Genomic DNA, 19,619 nt, shown 5'->3' with positions numbered 1-19,619 from the left:
CAGCTTCACACAAACCTCAGATTGATGTTTAAAACAAAATGAATACTAGGACTCATTACAAAAAAAAAAGGGGAGTGCGGGGAACAAAGTTAGAGAACATGATTATAAGGTCATGTAGCTTCTGCTGCTTCCTTTGCTCTGTGGAGCCATCAGGCAGGCTACACCATGCAGCCTGGAAAAAAAAAAAAAACCAACACAAAAATCACAGCTGAGCTGGAATACAATAAAGAAATAAAGCCAGGAATGGCCAGGATAGAGTGGAAAGAATACACAGTTATGGTCTTGTTCATTGCAAATAACAGGGGCTGATAAAGGAAGGTAAAAGGCAGTGGACTTAAAGCAAAGGGAGGTATAAAAGCACTTGGGGAAAGCAGTATATAGTCTTTCCCTATTCCTATACACTTTTGTGTATGTATCTGCTGTTGACCAATGCTGGAGGCAGACTGTTGAGATAGACAGATCTTTCACCCACCCCAATCAAGCACTCGTTTGTTCCACAATATACATCAACAAATTTTAACAGATGAATAAACAACAGTTTTTAAACATTACAAAAAATACCTAGCCTGGAAAAAGACTCAAGTCACCAACTTTATGGAAAACAAGTCTCTCTGAGTGTAGTTTTACTGGAGACATTACTGGAGAATTCAATGTACATTGTCATTCTAAATGAAAGCATCACAACCTCTTACTCCCTAAATTCTGCTCCTCACAGATTTTCTTCGTACAGTAACTTGGTCACTTCATTCATTTATTCAGAAGTACCAAAGCAGAACTGCTGCTGGTCTTCAAACCACTCACTATCCTGGGAGAGGTGACATCACATTTTGACCAATATTGCCCCAGGAACCTAACTGTGAAATCTGCTCACCATCCCCCACAGCAATCACATACCTCAGGATCATCTGTGTAGTCAAACATCCTAAATATAACCCTTGGCATTGGGTACACTGAATCTTCGGTGTGAGGTGGAGGAGTGAACGGAGGCAGATTGTGTTGCAGCGCTTCACAAAGAATGCTGTCAAAAGCCAAGTAGGGCCTCAGAATGTGCCGTTCTTGCCACCGGTCTTTTTTCAACTTCTGAATCTGAGACCAAAGGCAGTCTAAATACTGAAGCAAAAAGGTGAGAAACATCAGATGCACTGAATCTCTAAACAAAGCTGGCAGCTCCCTGAACTATCAGAAATGTGTTTCTTAAATTCTATATTCCATTCAGAAAAAAACAATTTAATAAAACTGCTGATTCAGTAAACCAAGAAATAATTTAAGAACTCTAAATGCCAGAGCTGCTCCTAATTCCACACAACATTGTGTTAGTAAAATTTAACCACTGGCAGGTTTTTAAACACCAACAGGCAGCCCAGGAGTCCGAGTACGATGGTCATCCTTTGAATCTGCCAGCGAAACTACAGCAGTGAATACTACTTCCATCACTGCTCATTGGTGGTATTAAACCAGACATAATATCAACATTAAAATTGGGAAAACATTCCGTAGGACTGCCATGCTGGTCCCAGAGCGATCAAAACTACCACCTACTGCATATTCAAGACAAATACAATACTATCAAATATTAAATACCTTTGCCATGGTTTTCAACACAGTTGTGAGTCCCAGTGTTCTCCCAGAGATGGCACAGACACCTGTGCAACAGGCAATAGTCTTGCTTTGTTTAATTACTCTCTTGCTAAAAGCAGTCCAAGAACTCTGGAGGCCTGTGGCCTTACTGAACACAAGTTTCAAGTTATAACTGGTGCAAGGAATGTCTTTACATGGAAGTGCTTTGCATTTACTGAAATTATCCCACTACAAAATGAGAATAAAACTAGCAACAACTAGCACCTGAAGTGAACAGTCACGTTTGCAGTACTCTGGGTAACACATGGTCTCAAACGCTTTCTGCTAATCTCTCCTCTATTGAGCGAAAGAAGGAAATTCAGGTATTTGGCAGGCAGAATACTCACACTGACAAATCAATCATAATCAGACAGGCTATCTCTCCAAATTATGATTAACAAGACAATTGTTAAGACTGTGATTTAATCAGAACAGTGAACAAAATGTAAGAGTGCCATGTTCCAAAACTTCCCAGAAGAACAGCTTAGATCTCACTTTCCAACTAAGTTTGTCCTCAAACTTAGGGGAAAGGTAAAAAACCTAAGAATATCTGAAAAGATAAATTCCACCCCAAACTAGCCAGATGCTACCCCTGCCCTCCAGTATTTTTGGTTTAATTGTGAAAGATGGCACAGTAACTGCCACATACAGTTTCTACGTATTTGTTTAGCACTTCCTAGAGCTGAGAACGCACAGCCACTACAAAGGTTTCTTTCTTGCAGAAGAAAAACATTAAGAGATAAGTATGGAATTACATTCTGCTTCTCAGAAATGTCCTCTTAACATGAAGCCCTGTACCTGCAATTCCAAAACAAATACTACAATGTACAACCATTCCTCACTTCACAACATTTCCTCAGGGGCCTGTCAGCAAACAACAAAACACTCTTCTACTCATGACCTGGAAGAGAATTCCTCATGTAGAACTTGTTAGAATTAATGACAAACAGGAGACAATTCAAAGCATTAATACTTTTAGAGGTACCTTTTAATTTCATGGTAAAAGAACACCTCAGTAAAAAATTGTTTCTCAAACCTTCTGAAAGAATGCAACGTAAAGTCCACTCACCTCTTCTTGTGGATGTGGTTTATCAGCAGTCCAGACTTGGAGCATGGGTACATGAATCTTCTGACGGCGTCTGTTTACATAGGAAGGAAAACCTGACCTTTAAAAGACTAATTTAGAGCAACAATTTTTTTCTTATTGCGAGTGTACTACTATTTGATGTCTTCAGCTGATGAAGTCTACAATATACAAAAACCAGCTTTGTGATTACTTAAAATATCTCTATTATCATACCTTGACAAAACTGTTAACTTGAAGCACCCAGACAGAAAGCAGTCACACTGCAGAGCACTAACACAGCCACCTATCAGTATTCACAGCACACTTATAACTGCAGCTGCTCCAGCATGAGCAGAACAAGACCTTCAACATATCCTAGAACTAGGCAAGAAAACAAAACTTTTCCAATTAAAAAATCTCTCCACCTATTCTATTTTCAGGGGTTTTTTTCCCCCCACAGAATGGTTCAGACCTAAGACTTTAGAATACTTTTAAGTGAGCAATAATCAAAGGTATTAATCCAGACTTGGATACCAATACGAGTATTTTTAATGGGTTACAACCTACTTCAAATAGCTTTCTGTCTGAGACAAGAGGCGATCCATTTCGGCATCCTTTTTTTCATATAACTCCTTTCCAACCCAAGGCAAAGAAGACAGAAATGCAAACATATACCAGTCACACCGCACCTATAGGAAAGAAATATTCTGAAATCTAAGTATACAAGTAAGCTCCAGAAGATTTTGTACACACACTCCATTTTAATTTAAATTACAACATTAGCAAAACTATTATTTTGGCAGCATGTAAAGACCAGCAGCTGAAGACTGGATTGCCACGCCATGAAAAAAATATACTCTTGCTTGAAATGTATAATTTTTAACTTGAACTGTGACAAGCAGACTTAAGAAATAGTATCACTTTCACAGTCCTCCTGCAGATCATCAATATAGCAGAACAAGCCAGGCACTATGCACTTGCCAATGTAAAGTAAAATGAATTCACTTCAGCTACCTCACTATAAAGGACCATACTTTCTTACTGTATGCATGTATTTTCTAACTACCACAGGCTTCTTTTAGTCATGCTAAAGAAACTGCTCGCAACAGTCCAATTTAGCTTGCACTCTCTAAAATTTCACGGTTCTAAGCACAAGTACAGAAGCAATGGCACAGAAAAATTGTGAAAACAGCAATTGTGAAAACAGCCTACAGATCGTTTGCTTACTTGGGGTACATCTTCCTCCTGTGTCACACTCACAAAATTCTCAAACATAGCTACCATTGAAGGTGCAGCTATTACGTGACAATTCACAAGATCAGACAGAAAACGAACCTAAAAAAGACCAAAAAAATTGTTTTAAATGCATACTTTCTAAACTGACTGCACAAGAACAAATAAACATCACTTAAAGGACTAAAACAAACCATCAATAAAAGTACAATATTCATTCAGTACTACAAAGGCAGAAATACTGCACACTGTACAGACCCACCTTTCAACCGTGGAAAAGAAGTACTGTAAGTGCTGCCTAATACATCATTCATTATAATGTCTGTAGTCTGTTTCACTGCAATAACATTGCAAGGATAATACTTCTAATTAAGGAAGGGTGGGAAACACCAGTATGCATTCAAAGACATGCAAATTGATACTACAGGAAAAAAAACCCTTGTGCTTCTATCTACTCTAAATGGTATCAGATCACTAAAATTACAGAAGTGGAAGGAAAAAAACTTCTAAAAAGCTGAAGACAGATTGATCCATTGCTTCGTGAGTCCAGATGTGCATCAGGGAACAGCAGTGCTGAATCTGTATGGCATTACACACGACTAATTTCTACAATTATTTATTCACAAATACAGATAGCTACACAGAGAGAGCCTATGTAAAAACTGCTGGCATTTTCAGGTTTCTGAAACACGACAGACTGATGGCGTGCTGGGAATCAATGACCTTATTTGCCTGGGAGGAAAAAAATATACAAGGTAGGAATATATCCTTGATTTGGCTGCACTCTAGTAAGAAATTCAGACTGACAGAAGTGGGAATTTAAGTAGAAAACACCTGGGGTAGAGCAGTGCCCCCCCCCCCCCTTTTTTTTCCTCTCTCCTCTCTTTTGATTTGTATCCTGCCTTCAGACTTAAACAAGGCCCTAGTAGGATCCAAGCTCTCCCAGTATCACCACAATCTTAACAGACAATATAGGCTGAAATTATAGCAATTAAAATCTCACATATTGTTTCTTAAAGGCTCATTTTTTCTTAAAGGCACATACACAAAAAGTTGTCCAAAAAACCAACACAGGTATCTTGATCTGAAGGCAAATCATTGGGAAGACGTCTTGGGAAAGCAAGCAGACAGTTCAGTACTCACAGAGCAACTCCAATAGAGAAAAGCACCAAACTCTTTCTTACCTTCCAGATATTCATTGCTCTGAATAGTCTTTGAAAAGTCTTTGACAAAGCTGAGGAAAGATTTCTACTGCCACTCCCTTAGTTGTTACTCTCACAAGTCAGTTGTATACGAGTGTGACCAGAGAAGGTGAAGCTGAAGCCAAAGGACAGCACCGACTTCTAATGAGGATTTTATTAGCAAAAGTGTCCCATAGTTGAACAGCAGTCTCTTGACAAAATACACTGAAATACTAGAATCTTAATTTTCACCAGTGGGCTTCAAAAGAAGCTGGGGAGCTTGGCACTGAGCTTCTAAATCAGACACCGCTGAAGTCCTAATACTTTTTTGCAGACAAAATCTATAAGCAGCAAGAGCTGAGCAAATGGTTTCAAAGACAGCACTTAAAACTGCCTGCTTGATCTTCATTCCTCATTAGCAGAATGAAAACACAGGCCTGATAACAGCCATCAAAAATAGCTTTTAAGAGCCACATTGTTAGTTTTCTTTTCAGTTTTTTTTTTTTTTTCCATGGGAGCCACAAGAAGATCATACACCTCTGAACACAATAAAAGTGCATGACTTTCATTTATCTGATACATTTGACTGTAGAACGGGGCAGGGGGGGCACCTCTGTTTAGTGCAAATTAATTTGTCACTGGGACAATATACAGTTGCAAGTCAATTTTGCAACTGTAATATGATTTTTCTCCCCTGAGGAAGGAAATACTTCTCACACAATACACATCTCTTGGTATATCTAGAGTGCACTGCATGCTGATGCTGGAAAAGACTGTAATACACACTGAAAGGCCCAGCTCTTCTGCAACAAAAAGGTGAAAGAAGGAGAGAAAAAGGATGAGCAAAAATGTAAAACAAACAAACAAACAAAAAACCACTTACTAAATGCACAGCTTCGTTATACATATTGACTTTCAGACATTCTTTAAGCTGACGAATCATGGCTTCTACAAATTCTCCACCAAAATTGTAGTTCCTGGCATTCAGCAACCCAACTAGTGTTGTGTAAACAGTAAGTTTTTCTGGTAACAGACGTGCACTGACACAGAAAAAGAAACATGGTGTTAATTGTTTATTCATCATGTGCCAATTGGCAACTGCATAGCATCTTAGAATCTGCTTATTGTAATTAAACTTGTCTCACTAGGAAATAAGAAAAAAGCACTAGGGTGATCTTACAGTTCTATCCCATGGTTAGTATTTTACAAATTTTTTTTTTTTAACTACAGTCATTTAGAAAGGCAGGTGCCACTCTCAAGTACTTTTAAGGTATTTGCTTTTTATTTATATCTAATTGCTAAGTATTCCAGAGGGTTGGTCAAATAACATTAAGTGCCAGAATTTATGCAAGGATGTAAGAAGTTGTTTAAGTTTGTAATTTAGAAATAATTTTATTGTATTACACAGCATAATCAGCAAGATTACACAATAGGCATATGCATTTTATGCTATTAATTTTGATTCCAAGTTTCTCAAGTCAAAGTACCTGATTTTAAGCACAGCATAGGGAAGGTCAGGTCCTACTGTAAAGAATTAATTTTCCTGAGCCATTTTTGTATGCATGGAAGCTAACCATGTATTTTCAAAAGTATCTTACTGCTATAGGAAAAAAAATGTACTATTTGCCTTGTATTAACAAACATTGCTACAAAATAAATCTAAAGTATCTGCAAAACCATAGCACAGGCTAGGGCTGAAACACTCACCCTCTTCACCACACCCCTCCCTCATACTTCTACTTACCACCACAGACCCTGCATAACCCCTCCCTCAGACACCACTCAGTGACCCTGACACAGGGCACCTCTGCTCCTGCACTTTGCTAGGGAGAGGAAGGAGAGCTGTCAGCCAGCGGAGAGCCCGCTTTCAGCTCTTCATGTTCCCAGCTCCCCTCCTCTAGCAAATGGGCTTACAAGACAGGAGCATCTCATTGCCAGAGAAGAGGAACAGGCAATGAAAAAACAGCACAAATAATAAGACTAAATAAGTGTTAGCAGCCAACAGCTTTGGTGCTCTTGCGTATTTCATTGGGAAAGAGGATATTGTCCAGCATCACTGCATTTGCATTGCTACCAAAGAGCAGCTCTAAGGTTTCTTCTATCTGCTTTGAATCTTTGTACACATTTCAAGTCAAAGCAACGTAAAGAGGTATTTTCCTTGAATTACACCTAGTACATACCAAGCTTATTCCGCTATTTCTTTTGTTTGTAGTAAAACAAAGTCTATGCTATAACAGTACTTGGGAACTAAAGCCATTCTTGGCATTTAAACTACCTTAAACACATAAACTTATGCACAGAGAAGCACCTCCCAGATTCCCAGACCTCCTGCATACATACACAGTACATAGTATTCTTAGTATCTTGCTTTTGTAATTTGGCAGATCAGCTTCCAAAACACCAGCTAGGCCCTCCAAGTTGCTCTCCAAAGATGAATTACTCTAAAATAAAAAATATATAAAAAATTTCATCATCAACCAGGCAATACGAACCAGCCCCCGACTCTCACGTGGAAGACAAGGAAGTTGGGTAAGAGCATCCTTTTACGTCACCACCAAGAGCAACGATTCAGTTCTGTTAGGAGTAAAGAACCAACCTCACTTGCCTGAAAGAAGCAGCAGCTACTCCTTAGAAGAGCTGCACGTCCCCCCTCAAGGAACCCCAGTGCTCCCCTGGGATGCAAGATCTTACACTGCCTCAGGGACATCTTGGTAAGGTGATTGAGCCTTGATTAATGACACAGCATGACATGAAACACCTTCACGACTTGTTTTTCAGTGGACCACCCTTTTTGTCCTTATCCTTTCACCCGCCTTTCTACTAGTCTCAAATCCTGCCAGGACTTGAAATGTGTGCCACAGGCAGACCAAGTATACTTGGCAGACTGGAACCAGCAACAACATCCACAGATGCGAAGTCATAACTATTAGCTGGCTGTTTATCATTGCTTGGAAGAGAAAACACTCCTGATTAAGCACTTGCCCGTTTTACAAAAGCTGACAACGTTCCCACTATCTCATGAAAAACAACTATTTTCTTTTTAGGCGGTTAGCACAGATTAACCGCTAAAACACAGCACACAGATAAGAAAAAAAAACAAAAACAAAAAACAAGCCACTTTAGCTTTCTCGAGCTGCTGCTCGGGCTCCGAGGCGGCCGCGGCCCTGGCCACGGCTCCGGCCCCTACCCAGGCCCCGGCCCCGGCCCCGGCCCGCCTACCTTCTCTCCCACCCTGCAGATGAGCGACTCGAGCCTCTCCTCGATCTCCGACGGCTCAGACGTCCTCCGCCTCTTGTGGGGCTGCCCTGCTCCAACACACCGAGCACACCGTTACCGCCGGAGAGCCCCCGCCCCGGCCCACCTCCATCCCGCCCAACCCCCTCCTCCCGCGGCGGGACGGGACGGTCCGGCCCGGCCCGGCCCGGCCCGGCCTGGCCTGGCCTGCACCGCCCCCGCCACCTGCGGGGGACGCGGGTGGGGACGGGGGGGAAGAAGACGGGGTGGGATGGGGTGGGGAGGGGGTGCGGCGCGGCGCGGCGGCCGGCGGGAGGGAGGGAGGGAGGGCGGGCTGCCGCGACGCTCACCGTCGCTGTCGTCGCTGTGCCGCCGTCGCGACATGGCGGGGGGGCGCGGGGGGGGGGAAGCGGCGGCCGCGCCGAGCTGGGACGCCTCGCGCGGGCCAGAGGGGAGCGCGGTCCTTCCGCCGAGCAGCTTCCGCCCCGCCGCCCCTCTGCTTCCGGGGCGAAGGGCGCGCGGCGCGGCGCCTCTGCGCTCGCCGCCCTGCGGAGCGCGCGCCGGAGCGGGTGACGTCGGGGGTCGCGGCGCCGGGCGGTGCCCGCTCGTTCCGCTGCCCGCGCTCCGGGGCTCCGGCCGGCCGCCTGCCTGAGGCGGAGATGGTGCCGGGCGAGGCGGCGGCGCCGCCGCCCGGCGCGGGGTCGCCGCGGGGCAGCGCGGCGGCCGAGGCGGTCGCCGGCAGGAAGCAGCGCGCCTTCGCCCGGAGGAAGGTGGGTCGGTGCCGGGCGCCCGGGTCCGCGGGCCGCCCGGGCGCGAGGCCCGCGGGGAGCGGGGCCGGTGTCTCCCCGGGTGGGCTGGCGGCGGCGGCGGGGGGCCGGCGGACCTCGGGGTCGGCCTCCCGGCCCGGGGCGGGGGGGTGTCCCGGGCAGCGGCGGCGGCGGCGAGCGCTGGTAACGGGTGGCCCTTGTGGTGCGTTTCAGGCCTTTTCGCTGTTCGTCAAAGCAAGGGAGGTGCCGGCCGCAGGGCGGTGTCCCGCCGGCGGAGAGGGCGTGCGGTGGCGGTGCTGCCGGCAGGCGTTTGAAGAGCTCCCCGGCATTCACAGGCATGTGGCTCTGCAGCACGCCGGAGACATCGGGCGGCAGGCGGGGCTGACGACGGACGCCGGGCAGCAGGCAGGGTTGCCTGCAGAGCAGGCACCTGCTGAAGGGAGCCCCTCGAGTGGCCCGGTGCCGGTGGGCGGTGCGGACAGGCTGAACGGGCACTCCTGTAGCGCTCCTGAGATCACCTGCACGCTCCCGGACACAAGCCGCGTTAGCTATGATGACCTGACGAGGTAAGAAGAAGTCCCGCAGCGGTTTGGAGGCCTGGTACTGGCAGGGCGTTGCTGGGCTGCTTAGGCTTCACACGGTCTTCTGCAAGGACTGCTTTTTCTTTTTATGAAGTTCAGTCAAGCGACACTTCAAGGTACAGAAAGAGTCTTCCCTGGTATTTGTTTAGATCTTCCAATGCTTCGGATACCTTCCTGAGATACATCGTTAGATCAACAGGTGTAGGTACCCTCCAGGAGTCGCGCAGTTTATTTGAATTCCCTTCACAACTGCTCACACCTGTACAAAACATGCAAATTACCGCTGTGCCGATAAAGAAGTAGATACGCTGCATTTTTGGATGGCGAAGGTGGGAACTGCAGAGGATGGAACTATCGGAGCTGTATCATCCCACATTGTTAAAGCAGACCTGTACAGGTGTTACTCTGTCATGGTTTAACCCCAGCCAGCAACTAAGCACCATGCAGTCGCTTGTGCACTTACCCCCCCCCCCCCCCCGCAGTGGGATGGGGGAGAGAAGCGCGACAAAAAAAGTAAAACTCGTGGGTTGAGATAAAGACAGTTTAATAGAACGGAAAGGAAGAAAATAATAACGATAATAATAACAATAATAAAATGACAATAATAATAATAAAAGGATAAGAATATACAAAACAAGTGATGCACAATGCAATTGCTCACCACCTACCAACCGATGCCCAGTTAGTTCCCAAGCAGTGATCCCCCCCAGGCGAGTTCCCCCCAGCTTATATACTGGGCATGACATCACGTGGTCTGGAATACGCCTTTGGCCGGTTTGGGTCAGCTGCCCTGGCTGTGTCCCCTCCCAGCTTCTTGTGCCCCTCCAGCTTTCTCGCTGGCTGGGCATGAGAAGCTGAAAAATCCCTGACTTAGTCTAAACACTACTTAGCAACAACTGAAAACATCTGTGTGTTACCGACGTTCTAATCATACTGAATCCAAAACATAGCACTATACCAGCTACTAGGAAGAAAAATAATTCTATGCCAGCCAAAACGAGGACATACACAGTGGCTTAGATCTATGAGTAAGCAAGGGCCATAACAGAAAAGAGCAGAAGAGCAGGGTATGCTTGGCACAGGTCCCTTTTCTCTGCTTGTGCAAGTACCTTAAGGGCTCGTTAGTTACGAATGAGTGTAGGTTCACAAAAATGTTTCTGACTGTGAGGGAGTTCGACTTGTGCTGCTCGGAATGCCAGCACACACAATCTCACTGAAAATTTTAGCTTTTTAATTTCAGATAGCTCAAGCACTTGAATTTTCAAGTGCAAGTTTGTCAAATTAAGCATTTAATGGGACACTTGTGTGCACAGAAACCAGCAGTTCTTGTGCCCTGTATGTTGAGAGAAACTTGAGTGAGCGCACGATATGCCACTGGCAGAGATGTCCCATGCAGCACAGATGAGTTCATTTTGTAACCAGTCCCAAGAACTAGGAATGTGGGAGCTTTTTTTAGTTCATATTTTTTCTCTTTGAAATAAATCAAACCCAGCAGTGCTAATACCTCCAAAGTTTGTTTGTGGTTTTGTTTTTCTCCCTGCATCTGCCAGAAGAAAACTGTCTGCTTTTTGAATGGTTACTGCTAATAGTACATTTTTGTGCTTTCAACCCTAACATCCTTTTCCTATTTGTTCCTCTTTGCCATGCTATGGACAGCAAGGTGGGAGAAGTACTTCTGTATTACTGTTACTGTGAGGTGAAGGATCCAGAGAAACTTTGTGCTTGGCAAAAGGCTCTGTGCCAGCATCTGCATCTCACTGGCAAGGTAAGGTTTTAAGCAATGGTTGTATTCTTAACAAAAACCCATCTTCTTTGCTTAAGGTAGGATGATGGGGCTTGTGGAGAACCAAGTGTTTTGCACCAGAAGGTGCTAGTCTGTTATGATCCCATTAAGAAAGGCACTCAGACTCTGTGAAGTATCATTTAAAATGCTGTTTAAGGGCTAATGCTACAAAGAAAAAGAAAATAATACAGATAATCTTATATCCCTTTCGATGCTGGGAACCCGGAGTTGTGCAGCACTGAGCGAGCCTCTGATCCACACACAGCACACTGTGCAGACCTTGTCCTTGCAAGGGTTACCCCATTTCCATTATATTAACTGTTAAAGATTTTTTTTTTTTACAGGAAAACAAATCTTTTCATAACTCAGACTGTCAAACAGAAAGGCTATTCACATGAGAACCTCTTGATGCACTTTTAGATAAAAGCAAGGACACGCAAGTGGCATAATCACTGGCATCAACAGGGAGCTGCATGCGGGCACATCTGTTAGGATTATTGGGCTGGGTTTGTCCTGTGGCTAGAGGATATGTGCAGTACAACGAAGCCTAAAGGCCACGCTTCAGGTGCAGTGCCGTGCAGCATGGGTCTGGACTTGCTCCGGTTAACTGTTATGTGTATCACTAACTCCTCAGTGCACAATGGTCCTCCAGTCAGAACCACTCCACCAAGCTGTAATTCATACTGTCAGGAATGAGATGAGAGCAACTGGCACCTTAGACCACACCATAAGATAGCAATGCTCATTCCTGCACAGCATCTTTGTTCTTTTCATTCCTGGCAGACTGACCAAGGAGGTGAGTTAGCTCATCTAACTGGCCTTTTGATGTTGTGGGGAAAGGTGAATTTTAGCCTCACAAAGCTGATGTTCCTAGGCTGTCTGTGGGGAGAAGGATTTTTCAAGAGGGCAGCCTGGAGCAGGAGACTACTCTTATCTTTGACTTGTCTTCCCAAGTAGCTTCTTTTTCTCTGCCAATGGTAGGCACCTTCCCTGTTCTACGTCAGTATAGGTCTGGGGGTGAAATGTCCTGATGCAGTCACCTCTTCATTTGTTGAGTTGTTTTGCCTGGTGGTTGGTATTTTTCTCAATTTTTAATTTTTTTTTTCCGTCTCCAAGACAGGTACAGCATTTGCCTTCTCAGCTAGTTGTTTTTTTCCTTGCCTCTTACGTTCAAATTTTTTTTTTTCACCACTTCAGAGTTTTTGTTCATTTGTCAGTGCTGGAGATAAAATGTCTCACACTGGAATTTAATATTACATGCAATATCATGCATATTCACATTTTCCTTTTAGCTGTGTGAGTCATTGGGCACAATCCCGTTGTTCTTCCTGAGGCAGACTTCCAGTGGGAATGTTAATGCTGACTGCAGGATTTGCCTGTTAACCAGTTAGCATTTCTCTGTTTATTGCACAAACTTTTCTGACTGTCTTGATGTCCTTCTTTTGAAATGGCTCAAAAGTGATTCCCGGGGGTTTATTCCTATTTTATTTACTGCCTTTTTTATGGTCAACTTCAGTATAACCATCTTTTCCTTCCTCAGTAGTCTCTTTTCTGAACATATTTCTGTGTCTGCCTTTTGTAACCCAGTCATATTTTGCTAATTTCACTGTGATCTGTTTTTGCTGTTACTAAGCGTTAGCCCCGGTTTGTCCTCTTGCCTTCTAGGTACGAGTTGCTTCGGAAGGGATTAACGGGACAGTTGGTGGAAGCAAAGTAGCTACCAGTCTCTACATTGAAGTTATGCTTTCCCAGCCTCTGTTCAAAGACATTTTGTGTCAAGAGGATTTCAAGGTATGAAAAAATAATTTCTACATGGACATTGTTAATACAGGACATTTAATTTCTGAGAAATAAGCACATTGCTTCTTGGTAGTATTACTTTTGCTCTAGCAGTTCTGCTCTCCCAGCACTGATCTAAGCCAAGGTTCCTAACCTTGCTTTGTTTAGTTATCTCTGCTGGTTTTCACCAGCAGTAGCAGTTATCATGAGCAGTGATAGCAGCTGCTATGAGCTTTGGCAGCTATGGGTACAGCTGCAAAGCCCCCCATACAGGTGAATGAGGGAGTGTGCTTCAGCCCCACCATTCTTCAACAAGCATTTACTCCAACCCGACTGCCAAAACCAAGGCATCACAACGTACACTTACCCAAGCAGAGTATTCCCACACTCTCCTCTTAATCCTGATTTGAGAGCCTTCCCTAGCCTACTGGTTTAGGTTCACGTGGGCTTTGGTGTCCATATAGGTGCACTGTCAGTTCCATGAATTGGATGTCTTCTAGAGAGAATACACAGGCAGAGTCAAGAGGTTTCTCCCTACTCCAGTTAGTGCCTGACTGGAGGGAGAGTGAGGTGCTAACTTCTACTTGAGCCTGAGCATATGTGCTGATTGCTGTTTTCAGATGGTGATGGCAGCTGTGGCTGGCACCGTATGGCATTCTGGTAGGCTTTTGCTGCCCCAGCACTGTAGGTACTGGTTTCTCTGTGAGGAAGGAAAGCTGCTGCTTTTATAGCATTTTTCTTTTCCACACAGTTTTATTTTTTTTTCCATAAATATCTAGATGAAAGGAGTTAGTGAAACTTGTGAAACTCAAATCCCATGTAGAGCTGCAGTGCTGATTCAGTCTTAGCTTTTTAACTGTCTGTTGTGCTTGGCTCAATTTCAAGAGTAAATGTGACCTGTTAGTTACAGTCATGTGTGGATGCAAAAACAGAACAGGGATGGAATTTTTCCTTAACCTTGGTAAAACCTCCAACCCTGCATGATCTCTCTGGGCATCAGCATTCATGCATTAGTACATGGTGGTATTTTCTGTCTCACAGTTCCTCCGCATGCTGTATACCCAAGTAAGTGGGGGTTTCAGGTCCCTGTGCCGTGAAGACATGGGCATAGAGGAGTGAAAATTGGGCGTGGGGCTACGAAAATATTCAGTGGCCACTGTAGGTGCTGCAGACTCATTTCTGTGGTAGCTGGGACAAGTGCCACAGCACTGCACTTTTCTTCGAGTGTTTGTATGCTTGATAGTGTCTAAGCCGTGTTTGAGGCTCAGCCCTGCAGAAATTCTCACTGTCGCCTGCAGTGGGGGTGCCTACCAAAAAGGGCTTGCCGAGACCTCCAAAGGGGAAATCCTGCTCTTGAGTTTGGGAGGGGCTAGGGGTATCAGACACCACTGTTGACAAATCTTGAGCCTGGCTGACCTTCCATGTGTCTCTTTCATACCCATGAACTACTGCAGTTTCCATCGCACGTGCCATGACTGCAGGCCTAGCTGTCCTTGCGTTGGGCATCAGAGGGGCTGAAGAGAACTGCAGGGCCCAGATGTGTCAACAGGTTCCATTACTGGAGGTTATTTCATATTCCTGTCAGGGTCAGCATGCTCTGTAGGGGCCTTGACTTTCTCATGACAAGTACTAGTGACATTGTTTCTGACTAAGACATGTCCTCCTTCTCACTCCTCAGTGACTCCGCACCTCATGCCAAGTGGTGCCTGTCTCACCTGCAGAGTAGTCATTAGGCCTAAGACACCTGTCTGCCAGGTTGCAGTAGGGGCCCACTGCCTAAACCTCAGGATTTAGAGTGTGGATTTCAGCAGGAGAGACATTTCTTTCCCTCAGCCACTGAGACACTTTCGTATTCTAGTGAGCTGTAGAAATTATATTGAGTGGGTAATTTCAATCTTGACACCTGGCAAATTTTAGTGAATTGGTTTTGTGTTTCATTTCCTAGAGCAGTGCAGGAGGAGCTCACTGTTTCCCAGACCTTCGAGTTGGAGTATTCAAAGAAATTGTACCTATGGGCATTGATCCAAAGATAGTGTCTTATAAAGAAACTGGTAAGTTGATTTAATGAAAAATAAAGGCTCTCCCGCAAGTGAGAGGTAAGTGAAGAATAAAGTACCTTCATCAAAATAATGTCCTTCTGCATAGTGGCCAGGACCCAGGAGAAGTAGATACAGAAATTGAATTCTTATTGGTAGTCAAAAGTTACTGGTGCAGGGAATTTGCTGGCCCAGATTTTGGGTTGCTAAGTGTTCAGCTGCCTCAAAAAACTTTAGAATTAACCTTCTGTTAAAAGTTCAAATGACATCAAGCAGTTACCTTGGTTTGGAGTAGGACCTTGTGCTTTAGTCAGGGAGTAAGTCATTGGACACCTGCTAAAGGCAGATGTAAGGTGAAGCTATGTATGATGGTTAGGAAAGACATTTCAATGCATGAATATATTCATATTTGTTCTAAATATTCTGCAGGTGCTTGAGACTGCTCAGAAATGATACCATATAAAGAGCTCCAGTGCTCTGCCACTGTAGTTAGCTTGCAGTAAGTACCAAGCTGTATAGGAAGAGCTTTCCATGGAGTCTTCTTGTGAATCCAGTGCATTCTGGTGCTGTGGATGCTGAGAGTTTTTTTTAGAAAAGGCTAGAATCCCACGGAAGCTTACTGTTGAGTGTATACATGTTCCTATATTAGGGACTGCTGACTTGGCTTTACTTCTGTTGAAGTTAACAGCCATGCTCCTGCCTTTTACACTAAAGCAGAGCGAAGTTCTGCATCAGGTTCATGCCACCCCCGTAACACAGGCTGCGTAGCTGCTTCATATGGATTATGCCCAATAAGATGTTACTGGCTATGCATCTGCTATGAGGACAGTTACGTAGGTGGTAAGCAGGAGCACAGCAAATAGCAATTAACAGAGCAGTTTGGGGCTCTTTTTACCTCAAAGAGATTTTGTTGGTGGTAAATTTCAACAGCATCTTTTTGTGGTTTTGGCAGAGGATTATTTTTTTTTCCCCATTTTTTTGGCAGTTTGTGGGATGTATGTTTGGATATATTTTTCCTTTTTTTTCTTTTATCCTCCTATTTTACAATGTTTTGTGGAGATGGTTCCCACTACTCTAGCAGGTTGCCTGTAGGGTTATTTTTTTAATAAGGTAAGGGATTTTGGTGGGGGAGGTTTTTTGTTTTTCAGTAGGTTGGGAATCCTAAGTCCTGAGCAACCTGAAAGCTGAGAAACTTTATGTAAATTGAAGTTGTACTGAAAGTAATAAAGGCTTATGGAAATTCTCCATTTTTATCATCAGAGAAGAGTTTCATTGAAAAAATTGCATTTTTGGTGCTTCTGCACCTCCAAATGTAATGAAAGATGAGCAAAGGGAAGGGAAATATTTTTCACTCTTTCTTTCACAACTGTAAGAGTTGCCAGGGGGACATAACAAAGATCATAGAGACAGGCGCCTGTCTGCTACTTCTTCTGTCATGTGGAACAGTGTTGTGTTTTCTTTCATTTGCCAGTAGGAAGCCAAACATGGATAAACTTGGCTGGTTGAGTTGGGATTAAAAATCTGTGAACCATCACAGAAAATTTTTGTTTGGAAATCTGAGAAGAATCTGGATCAGTGAGATCATATGTAACATTGTTTTGTAGTTCTGCTTCTCACTTCTTTCTCTTATTTTTCTTTTTTTTTTTTTGGTTAAAGGAATCCATTTATCCCCTCAGGAGTTTCATAGAGAAGTAGAACAGTATTTGTCTCAGGCCAGTCAAGGACAAAGTGATACCATCTTGCTGGACTGTAGGAACTTCTATGAAAGTAAAATAGTAAGTATTGTTTGCCTGCTTCTTGCAGTGTGTTACAGGTGCTGGGGGGAAGGTGAGGGTGTAACCTTATTGAAAGAAGAGATTCCATATTCCAGATTGACTGTAATATGTACAAAGTTCAGTTTAGTAATGAGTATTAGACACAAGCAGCAGAGGACCTGCTCAGTGACTTAGCAAGGAGCCTGCCCGACTAAGTGCTTATACAGCTTGGGGCAGGAGGAAGACAAAGTGGTCCATACAACATTAGCAGTGAATATGATACAGTCTGAGGTAAAAGTAGCATAATTTGTAAGGATGTTTTCCAGCATTTTTGCCTTATCCCATATGTCAAAAAGAATAGGGACATCCTGCTGTCACACCTACCAGTCCTCCTGCACTGTTGTAGCCCATCCTCTCTCTGACAGTTCTGTTCTATTACCTCCCTCTTTTATGTTTGGATGAGGAGAGAAACTGTGTCCCGAATCCTCTTACAGATTTTAACAGCTATTTTCATGCATAAATGCAGTTGACAAACTGCCTAAAGCAGCTGCAGTGATCTGAGTGTTCTGGCCCAAAGATTTGTTACTTCCTCTAGTTCGAGGCACAGACCTTACCATGTAAGACTGCTTGTAACCAGTTGTATGGCCATCTGTTGTTATTGCAGGGACATTTCCAGGGCTGTCTGGCTCCAGATATCAGGAAGTTCAGCTATTTTCCCAGCTACGTAGATGAAAACCTGGAGCTTTTTAAAGACAAGCGTGTCCTGATGTACTGCACAGGAGGGATTCGTTGTGAAAGAGGCTCTGCTTACCTACGGAGCAAGGTGAGATGTCATTCTGAGGGCCCAAGCGTCAGGGAGTTGAGACTGCTTTAATGGCAGCTGTCTTTTGCAGATAAATTCTTATTGAGCACAAACTGCTCAATAAGCAGGTGGGGAGATAACTTTCTCTGATGCACGCTTGCCTCATGCTGTCTGTCAAGGACATGGGTAGTTTCATGCAGCTCAGGATGATCTGCGTGGACTAGTGTCACAGCAGAGATTGCTCTCTGAAAATTATTATATAATCCATTTGCTGAGAAGAGGTATTTGTAAGTCTGCCCCACCCACTGCAGCGGTGTTTTAGGAGGGCTTGAGAGCATTCTGCAGTGTTTCTACAAGCTCTGTCTAGGTTATGCTCTGTGGTCATTACTGCACAGCTTGAGCATCTCAGAGTGGTCAGTGCTTTCCCAGTGCTGTGGAATTAAATCCAGCACGCTGGGTTGTTCTAATTGTGCTCATCCCAGTCTTCTCCTGGATCCTTCTCTCCAAGAGCAAGGGAACAGCACACATATATGTTCTCCAGAGATTTAAACCTTGATTTTTTTCTTCTCTGCTGCACCAGTGTGAACCCTGAGAAATTGCGCTCCTGCCAAAAGCTCACTACATAAAACAAGAATAAGCATACGTTCACAGAGGTTCAAAAGCATTTGATCTGTGATGCAGCAAACCTCCCTCAGCTGAGGAGGTTACCAGCCTTTTTTTGGCTGTAAGATTAAATGCACGTTTGGGTTCATGTCAACAAGCCAGCATTGTGGAGCTGCCCAGTAATCCCTGATTGCACTGCCTAGAGTTGTTGTTGGACCATCTGATGGTCACTGAGGAGCTGCTGCTTTTCATTGACACCTGGTGTTGACATTTGCTTTGGGAACTCTGGCACACCACCACTGCTGCTGTGTCCTTCAGCTTTTCTGCTAATATGCTTTAAACAGGCAGTGTGCAGAGAGGTTTACCAGCTAAAAGGTGGAATTCACAAGTACCTGGAAGAGTTTCCAGATGGATTCTACAGGGGGAAGCTGTTTGTATTTGATGATCGCTACGCCATTTGTTCCAATGAAGATATCATCTCAGGTAGGACTAGATGATGTAAGTGCAGAAGGCTGGGAAGCTATTGCAATCATTTCCACAGAGATGTGCAGGATAGGGGCAGCCAAACTGGTTTGTGTAGTTCTTCCTCATACTTGCTTCGATCTTTTAGTGCTGTCACTTTTCATGATGATTATCAACTCTATGGCTTTAACACATAAAACAGAAATGAGAGAAAAGGGGGTCACTAAACAGAGTTCCCTCAAAGTGGAGCAGTAACAGGAAGCATCCCCTGCAGGACAGCTGCTGTTCTGAGCCATCTGCAGCTATGGAGGTGTATGTCAAGCAGTACTGCTGTTGTTACCCACTTGTTGCCCACAGTGCTTATCAGACTGTTGTAGGCCAAGTGACCGAAGCGTTAAATAGTTCTCCTGCTGTCAGCTTTTCTCTGCTCCAGTAATCTCACAGAACATCAGGACAGACTGCCAGGCACTGGGAGAGTGGTGGCACTGAGCTCTACAGCACTTTGTTATTTTCATGCTTTAAAAGTTTCTGTAGCCTATAGAATTTTCAGTGACCTCTGGTTGAAGTTAAGAACATGGCCTGGTCTTCTGGCTGGGGTTGCTTTTCAGATACTGAAATTAAATACCTGTTTTCTTCTTCTCAGTTGCCAGGTACAAATAGATGGAATTTGGCTCTAGCCTTTTTTAGGAAGCAGTGCTGGTTTTTCTCTGAGTGGGTAACT

The 19,619-nt window shown here is 44.3% G+C and overlaps 2 protein-coding genes across 2 annotated transcripts in view; one reads left to right on the top strand and one right to left on the bottom strand.

Annotated features, from left to right (window-relative positions):
- NCBP1 (nuclear cap binding protein subunit 1) overlaps positions 1-8,810 on the bottom strand; it is a 32,779-nt gene extending 23,969 nt beyond the window's left edge. The window contains exons 1-8 of the mRNA XM_075020061.1: positions 8,682-8,810; positions 8,317-8,402; positions 7,438-7,538; positions 5,981-6,137; positions 3,911-4,018; positions 3,251-3,372; positions 2,687-2,756; positions 895-1,110 (exon numbers count right to left, since the gene is read on the bottom strand). Of these exons, the coding sequence (XP_074876162.1) occupies positions 895-1,110; positions 2,687-2,756; positions 3,251-3,372; positions 3,911-4,018; positions 5,981-6,137; positions 7,438-7,538; positions 8,317-8,402; positions 8,682-8,715 (894 nt within the window). The 5' untranslated portion in view covers positions 8,716-8,810. The remainder of the gene's footprint in view (positions 1-894; positions 1,111-2,686; positions 2,757-3,250; positions 3,373-3,910; positions 4,019-5,980; positions 6,138-7,437; positions 7,539-8,316; positions 8,403-8,681) is intronic.
- Positions 8,811-8,856: 46 nt separating this feature from the next.
- Positions 8,857-19,613, top strand: TSTD2 (thiosulfate sulfurtransferase like domain containing 2). The gene is made up of 8 exons (XM_075019646.1): positions 8,857-9,101; positions 9,312-9,664; positions 11,336-11,444; positions 13,128-13,253; positions 15,187-15,292; positions 16,934-17,052; positions 17,696-17,854; positions 18,781-19,613. Exons 1-8 carry the CDS (start codon positions 8,991-8,993, stop codon positions 18,931-18,933), a joined length of 1,236 nt encoding a protein of 411 aa, XP_074875747.1. The 5' UTR covers positions 8,857-8,990; the 3' UTR covers positions 18,934-19,613.
- The last annotated feature ends 6 nt before the right edge of the window (positions 19,614-19,619 follow it).

Source organism: Buteo buteo, chromosome Z (assembly GCF_964188355.1).
Source record: "Buteo buteo chromosome Z, bButBut1.hap1.1, whole genome shotgun sequence".
NCBI classification, from domain to species: Eukaryota; Metazoa; Chordata; class Aves; order Accipitriformes; family Accipitridae; genus Buteo; species Buteo buteo.
This window is presented reverse-complemented; position numbering and strand designations above follow the sequence as displayed.